Raw genomic sequence first — 8426 nt, 5'->3', positions numbered from 1 at the left:
GGAGGAAGTGACGTCAGAGCCGGGGTCTGATTGGCGAGCGCCGGCCGGGAGCGGAAGTCGGCGTTTCGCCGCGGGGAGCTGTTGCAGCTGGTCGCTTCGGCTCGGTGGGACTTTGCCTCGCCGTACGCGCCGAGCCCCCGGGAGGGCTGTCCGGGGATGCCACTCGGCCGCTTTCCACGAGGAGCTTCAGCCGCCCCTCCTGCCGCCCGGATGGGACCGCCCGAGCGCTGTGAGAGGCGGGCAGAGGCGGGCAGGGGAGGCGGAGCGGGCCGGGGGCGCGGCCGGAGGTGCACGGGACTCGGTGCGGGCTGCGGGTGCGGGCGGGGGGTCAGTTCTGTGGCTTCTCTGGAAGAACGAGCCCGCCGCTTCTTCCCCAGCTGTTGGTTGGTTTCCTCTCGCCCGAGGTGCCGTCGGGACGCTGTATCGAGAAGAGAGAGGGTAGGCAGACCGGGCACCGGGACAGTGGTGCTGGAGCCGCTGGGGAGGCGCGCGACCTGGGGCGCAGGTGAAACAGGCCGGTCGGGAGCCCTGCTGGTCTTAGCCCCGGAGTCGAGTCTGCGTTGCCTCGGGTGCGGACTGCGCCTTCCACGAACCCAGAGCAGCTCGAGTCAGGCTCGGGTAGGCGCTGAGCCCAGGATGCTGAGTTGTCTGGATCCCCGCAGTGCCTGGAGTGACATTGGTCCGGCTTTGTGTTTCCGCTCCCTGGCCGCTTGAGGGGGAAGTGACCAGAGCTGGCTCCTCCTTGCTCGGTAATCGAGGCTTAGGTGCTCTGTCACCAAGTGCGAATTAGCTTTTCTCTCTTGCTGCTCTGTCCTTTTTTATTCTTGCGCTGCATGGAAGTGCTCAGAAGTGAGTTCTGATGTCTAGAAGTGTTGAAAATTAGAGCTGACGTACAGCTATGCAGAAGAAATAAGTTCTGATTTCGTTTATTAAACAAGATAGTTGCAGCCAAACTAGAAATTAGATTTTTATCTACATTATCTGGTTTTCTTCAGACATTTCTTCAGACGTTTACGACATGTTCAGCTAATCTTACATATTCAAGAAAATTGCAGTAGTAGAGAATGGATATAATGAGACTAGATAGATGTAGCAGCAGTATAGGTGTTTTGAAACGAGATTACCGTGGGTTGGATGAATGAGAAGGGAGAAAATTGTGGCGATAGACTGTTATTTCAGTAAGTTCGATGGGAAAAGGAACATTTAGGTTAGCGTGTACGGGTCATATCTCCTATAGTTGGTGTGCATTTACATCATTTTAGAGAAGAATGGGTACTTCAGTAGAAAATTTAATAATCTAGATACTATCTAGATGACATCCCTTGGATTATCCGATTCTAAGAAAGCTATTTTACAGCTGCATAAACTATAGATAACTGATGTCAGTACTAAATAATTTTTGTCTCTAGACATGCCAAGTCTGCCTTCTTAGAGGCTCAGTGAAAGTTTTACCTTCTCGTGCATTCATTTCAATATTCTTGATCTATTAATGTACTCAATTTGGGGATTCCCTTTATCTTTCATCTGCCTGGTTCTCTTGTGAGTTAAATAAAATCCTGAACACATGTTCATTTTTATATTTGAGTGAGTCATGATTTTTACCTTTAAAAAAAATCTCTTAACATGATTAAATGTTATGGGAAGGGACAGCCACAAACGGAAAAAATGATTTTAATAAAAGTTGGTGTAAGAGTAAGTATGATTGAGTGTTGAGATAATGCATCTTCTGAAATTCCCAATACATACACTAATTCAAGAGTATAACCTTGCTTTCTTATTTAAGTTTCAAATTGCTCAATGCATTAGTGCTTGTAGTTAAAAATAGTAGTAAAGTTCTTTTGATATGAAGATGGTAGTCCTGACTCACCATTACAACATGTGCTTTGGATGGTTTTGAATGATTGTGTTAAATTTGACCTGGCCCGTTGACACGGCTTAGAAATATTTTTGTTATACTGTAATTACTGTTGGCAGATTTGACCGCTTCTGTTTGTTTTTTCTCCTAAGTAACTTAAAAGACGTCATTCTTTCTATTTGTCTGAAATAACTTCTAAATACAATAGATTGGATGTTGGGAAACGGATATTGTACACGAATATCTAATGTACCCTGAAGTTTTAAATATTGAAATACAAAGACATAAAGAATGGTAAACCTGTAATTTATGCAAAAACAGTCAAATAAAGCTGGTCAAAAATGGAGGTCAAAAGCATGCACCAGCTCTCTTTGTGGTTTTAGCCAGGCCTGTCTAATCAATGTAAGCATTTTGAAGCACAAGTAAACAGATTTAAAGTTTTCCAATTAAATATGACAACAGTGATCCAAGGTATTCTGCCTGATTCTGCCCAGTCTTGAACAATAAAAATCTAATCTCTCTAAGCCAATCCAGTTATTCATATAAAGCACTATTTAGAGAACTTCTTAAACTAGAAGATGACAAGATTTGAGAAAAAAAGACAAGCTATAGTGTATTGAGAACCATTTACACTCATGCATTTGAATGATAAAGAGTACATAGTGGGTTCTCTTTTGTCTTTAGGTTTTCATCCTCGAAGGTCCTGAAAATAACCCTTAGGATGGTGTGGCTAAGGAAATAGAGATGGTCCATTCTGGAATCTTCTGTGTGACCCCTGTAGACTTTCTGATTCTGGGACAAAAGTGTCTTGCTTCGGGAGCCTTGTTTACTAAGGTTTAGTGTTCGCTCATGAAGCTGTTTAAAGTTCAGAACTGATCAGTCGATTTTCAGTGGAAAGTGCTCTTCTTTACTGTTATCCAGAATTCTGGCTGCAGCTGTGGTTTACTGTAGCCTTCCCCTCCTCCTCCCTCACCTGAGCCTCTGTCTGCCTTCCTTCCGTCACTGGGGTTCTTAATCCTCATCTGGGAACCAGCCGTCTCAAATTTATTTGCGAATCTCATGTCCTCACATTTAAGGTGCTGAAAGGGTCTTTATCTCTCATGTGATTCTGAAAAAAAAAAGTCTGTGACCCCAAGAATAGTCTCCATTTGTCCTCTGGTCAGCTCTCCAGTTCAAGTCTGAATGCTTGTGAACCAATCAACCGTGGTTGCCTCCAGTTTCAAAGGCTGACAGGACAAACTAAACACCAACTTCTAGATAAAATTTCTTTACGTCCGAATAATTTCAGACGAGTACTTAATATCAAATAGAAATAATCTCGTACCGTTTTATCATGGTATGCTTTATAAGGCCTTTCTGAAATTGCTACTTAAGCGATCACATTTCCCACGACACAGCGTTGGTGCAGGAATGAGTGTATTGTGTCGGATCCGTGGTTCATTCTCATTAGTATCCCGTGTCTTCAGCAAGAAATAATAAGGGGTTAGGTGTAGAAGGGTTTGTTTTCGTTGACTCTTACCAAACATTAGGATCGTACAGAAAAATTTCTCAAGAAGTTCACACGCCAGCTTTTGGTCCCTGATCACGTGCGTGTTCAGTGTTACGGTGATCGCCAGCTCACCAGGCCCACTCATCCATTCTTAGTGCTGTTATCTGCCTTCCAGTAGCATTTAACCCTGGCTGGCCTTTCCTGATCATTTCTCCTTGAATTACTTCTTAACTTGGCTTTTACGCTACTGTACTCTCCCGCTGTCTCCTGCTGTCTCCTGCTGTTCCTTCCATTCTTATCAGTCCTTCTCTAGCTCATTTTTACTGTTCTCTTCCCAACCTGTAAATTCTGCCCTCAGGCTCAGTCCTTGGATCGCTGATCTCTCTTTGCATTTTCTCCCTGAGTGACCTTGTCCAGTTCCCCACAGCTTTGAATGCCATCCATATCCTGAGGCGTCCACATTTATGTCTTTAGCCTGACGTCTCCTCTGAGCTCTAGCCTCGCATAGCCAAACATTGCATGTTTGACAAAAATAACGTGGCCGTATGCTGGGCATCTCAAACTTCACATATGCAAAACACATAAGGAAAAACTACTTTGATTCTCACTCGACCTGACAACCCACTCCAGTCTTCCCCTTCTCTGTAAATATAGTTACCATCTACTCACTTGCTCAAGCAAGGAATCTGGGAGCTCTTTGATTCCATTCTTTTCCCTCAGCCTTTGTATTCATTTAGCGAGTCCTGTTGACTCTGCCTTTGAAATGCATTCCAGATCCAACCATTTCTCCCCCCCCTTATGGCCATCTCACCTAGGTCACTGTAATCTTTTTCTGCTGATCCTGGCTTTTACTCTTGCCCCAACTGGATTTCCCCTTAGCTACAGTACTCTTTTCAAATGTCATTTATATTGTCATTATCAAGATCCTTTAATGGCTTCCCCTCATATTTACAACGAGACCTAAACTAGACCTAACCTTCTTATTAACGGCATACAGACTGCAGCATCTGCCTTTCCCTCTCTCACGGACCTCACCCACCGCTCGTTACCCAGCTCGTTTTCCTCCAGCCAACCGACCTGGCTCCGCCTGGCGTGGACCAAGCGCCTTCCTGCCCTTTTGGCCTGTGCACTTGGCTATTGCCTTTGGCTGAAACACCCCCCGAGCTTCGCACGGCTGCTCTCTCACTTTATGTAGCGCTCTACTCATGTTATCACTTTTTCTCTCATAACACTCACTGTCTCCAGTCATTCTGCTAAATGCCTGCTTGCTTGCTTGTTTTTTTGTTATTATCTCTTCTCCAGGAAGCTAAGTAAGGGCAGGGACTTGCTCTGTCTTATTCACCACTGTAGGTCGCCCCAGTGCCTAGAGCAATACCTCTAGTAAAAGATGCTTACGAAGATTTATTAAACAAACGAAGCTACCATTTTAACTGATATAACTGTCTGATTTGTTGGCAAATGAAATATCTTTTTCTCATATCATATTTCCCATGACCTCTCTGTAGTACTTGACACCGTGTGTCTTCCCATCCCCTTTCTCTTCTAATTTCTACATTTCTGTACAACCAGCCTATCAGATCAGTGTCTCATAAACCGTATACTGCAAATCGTCAAACCCTGTTAATTCTTTCCTTGTATATTGTCTCGAATCCGTACCTTCTCCGTCTCCTTCTCTACTTAGTTCAAACCTGGACAGCCTCTCACTACTTGATTGCAGTAACCTCCCTGCTTCTCATTTTTGTCTTCCATGCATCCTCTGTATTATCAGTAGACTGATCTCTTTCAGTTGTATGTATTATTTATCTTTGTATCTCTGGCAGCGCTTAGCACCTTTTTTCCCACCAGCAGCAGACACTCAGTGAGTGTTGAATGAATAGTCCTGCGTTTCTAGAAAGTAGAACTAATGGACCATGTGATCATTGTAATGGCTTTGGTTCTCTGAAGAGAATTTGTGTGTAAATAATCCCCCTTTCTTCCTGTTTTAGAAAAGCTGGAACAATTTAGAGAGAAAGAAAATAGCGATTCCTTGTTTTATATTGAGTTTTATGGACTGTTTGACTGTAATCACAGTGTACTGTTAGAGCACTTCACAGTAGAGTTTTGTTGTTGCTTTAATAGAAATAGTATTTGTGCTTCTCTGTTAAAATGATTCTTTTCTCTTATGCCGAAGTCTCTAGTGAATATTGACTTGCTGAGGAATTTGGGAAAAGACCAGCCGAAGTTCTCATTCCATGGATCCCTTGGGTGCCCCTTCCCAGTTTGTGGATGTGGATACGCTGCCAAGCTGGGGTGACTCGTGTGAAGATGAAGTAACCTCTTCCGATACTGCAGCTGAGACGTTTCAGAAAGACACGATTAGATCACCGTTTCTTTATAATAAGGACATCAATGGAAAAGTGGTTCTTTGGTAATTCTTTGAATCACATTACGATATGATATTGCTTTCTTAGAATTTCATCTAAATTCTTTTATCTCAGAATTTCTTCTAAACATTTTTTGTTGCGTATGCATCTGCACTTCTGTCGAGCTGTAATTGACATACAACAAACTGCACGTATTTAAAGTGTCCAGTTTGGTAAATTTTGACATATGTATATACCACCCATGAACCCGTCACCACAATCATGATAGTGAATATGTTTGTCACCCTCAGAGGTTTGTGTCCCTTTGTAATCGCTGCCTCCTGCCCTTCTCTGCCTCCACAGTCTCATTCTGCCTCTTAGATTGGTTTGCATTTTCTAGAGTTTTATAGAAATGGAATCCTGGACTCTTTTTTCAGTCTAGCTTCTTTCATTCATCATCATCATTGGAAAGTTCATCTCTGTCGTTGCATGTATTAGTAGTAGTACTTATTTTTTTTTTTTATAAAAAGCCTTATTGAGATAGATATAATTCACCAATTTAAATTGTATGAGTCCATGTTTAAATCACAAAGCCGTATAACATCACAGCGGTCACTTTTAGAACATTTCGTCATCCNTTTTGTCTTCCATGCATCCTCTGTATTATCAGTAGGCTGATCTCTTTCAGTTGTATGTATTATTTATCTTTGTATCTCTGGCAGCGCTTAGCACCTTTTTTCCCACCAGCAGCAGACACTCAGTGAGTGTTGAATGAATAGTCCTGCGTTTCTAGAAAGTAGAACTAATGGACCATGTGATCATTTTAATGGCTTTGGTTCTCCGAAGAGAATTTGTGTGTAAATAATCCCCCTTTCTTCCTGTTTTAGAAAAGCTGGAACAATTTAGAGAGAAAGAAAATAGCGATTCCTTGTTTTATATTGAGTTTTATGGACTGTTTGACTGTAATCACAGTGTACTGTTAGAGCACTTCACAGTAGAGTTTTGTTGTTGCTTTAATAGAAATAGTATTTGTGCTTCTCTGTTAAAATGATTCTTTTCTCTTATGCCGAAGTCTCTAGTGAATATTGACTTGCTGAGGAATTTGGGAAAAGACCAGCCGAAGTTCTCATTCCATGGATCCCTTGGGTGCCCCTTCCCAGTTTGTGGATGTGGATACGCTGCCAAGCTGGGGTGACTCGTGTGAAGATGAAGTAACTGCTTCCGATACTGCAGCTGAGACGTTTCAGAAAGACGCGATTAGATCACCGTTTCTTTATAATAAGGACATCAATGGAAAAGTGGTTCTTTGGTAATTCTTTGAATCACATTACGATATGATATTGCTTTCTTAGAATTTCTTCTAAATTCTTTTATCTCAGAATTTCTTCTAAACATTTTTTTGTTGCGTATGCATCTGCAGTTCTGTCGAGCTGTAATTGACATACAACAAACTGCACGTATTTAAAGTGTCCAGTTTGGTAAATTTTGACATATGTATACACCACCCATGAACCCGTCACCACAATGATGATAGTGAATATGTTTGTCACCCTCAGAGGTTTGTGTCCCTTTGTAATCGCTGCCTCCTGCCCTTCCCTGCCTCCACAGTCTCAGTCTGCCTCTTAGATTAGTTTGCATTTTCTAGAGTTTTATAGAAATGGGATCCTGGACTCTTTTTTCAGTCTAGCCTCTTTCATTCATCATCATTGGAAAGTTCATCTCTGTCGTTGCATGTATTAGTAGTAGTACTTATTTATTTATTTTTTTTAATAAAAAGCCTTATTGAGATAGATATAATTCACCAATTTAAATTGTATGAGTCCATTTTTAAATCACAAAGACGTATAACATCACAGCGGTCACTTTTAAAGCATTTCGTCAACCTAGAGTTCGGTGCCCATTCGCAGTCACTCCCTCCCCATTCCCTCCCTCCTATTCCCTCCCCCACACACTGACTCTCAGCTCTGGTCGTCCACTAATCTACTTTCTTTCTATTTGGATCGGCCTATTCTGGACATTTCATATAAATAGAATCAATTGTAACAGCGTAATGGTTTTAAAATTCAACCACGTTGTAGTATGCATCACTGCTTCATCCCTTTTTATGGCCAAACGTTTCATTGTGTACCACACTTAGTTTTCCTGTTCATTAATTGATGGGCATTCGGGTTGTTTCTACTTATTGGCTATCGTGAATAATACTGCCGTGTCTAAACTCATTAAACCAGCCACTTCCAACGCTAGAAGCATTCCGTTAAAATGAAAGAGAAATATGAAAGAAGCAAAGGAATAACGTGGTTTTGTGAATTCCAGAGTCGGGGCAATTGCATCGAAAAATCTGTCTGAGACGCCAGACTAGTCGTCCTGCGTCGGGAACTATTTTCTGTCGCTTAAGCTTGTGAGCTAGCGAGGGGAGCGAGGGGAGCACGTTCGAAAGCCCTAGAAACTGGCTTTCTCACTCCCCCGTCCCCACGCACACTCTTTATTCATCGACTGTTTCCTCAGGAAGGGGGACGTGGCGTTGCTGAACTGCACGGCCATCGTCAACACCAGTAACGAAAGTCTGACGGATAAGAATCCCGTGTCGGAAAGCGTCTTCATGCTCGCGGGGCCCGATTTGAAGGAGGACCTCCAGAAGCTGAAAGGTGAGAGACTTTCCTTAGGTGTGTCACTGCTTGGGAAACATTTGTTTTGATATTTGAAGAAGCACGTGTTGCATTTCTGTGAGAAAATTATATAG

The 8426-nt window shown here is 42.6% G+C and overlaps 1 protein-coding gene across 6 annotated transcripts in view; it reads left to right on the top strand.

Moving 5' to 3' along the window:
* Nucleotides 1–39: 39 nt before the first annotated feature.
* GDAP2 (ganglioside induced differentiation associated protein 2) overlaps nt 40–8426 on the top strand; it is a 51880-nt gene continuing 43493 nt past the window's right edge. The window contains exons 1-4 of one of the 6 annotated variants that reach the window (XM_039841325.1): nt 41–229; nt 2540–2654; nt 5515–5751; nt 8192–8331. In XM_039841325.1, the coding sequence (XP_039697259.1) occupies nt 5576–5751; nt 8192–8331 (316 nt within the window). In that variant the 5' untranslated portion in view covers nt 41–229; nt 2540–2654; nt 5515–5575. Of the gene's footprint in view, nt 230–377; nt 439–2539; nt 2655–5514; nt 5752–6739; nt 6996–8191; nt 8332–8426 lie in introns of those variants that run through there. The other 5 variants (XM_039841329.1, XM_039841327.1, XM_039841323.1 and 2 more) reach the window with 5 other exon arrangements.

Source organism: Pteropus medius, unplaced genomic scaffold (assembly GCF_902729225.1).
Source record: "Pteropus medius unplaced genomic scaffold, Ma_sr-lr_union100, whole genome shotgun sequence".
Lineage (NCBI taxonomy): Eukaryota > Metazoa > Chordata > Mammalia > Chiroptera > Pteropodidae > Pteropus > Pteropus medius.
The sequence above is the reverse complement of the archived record's forward strand: the minus strand, read 5'-3'. Positions and strand labels throughout refer to the sequence as shown.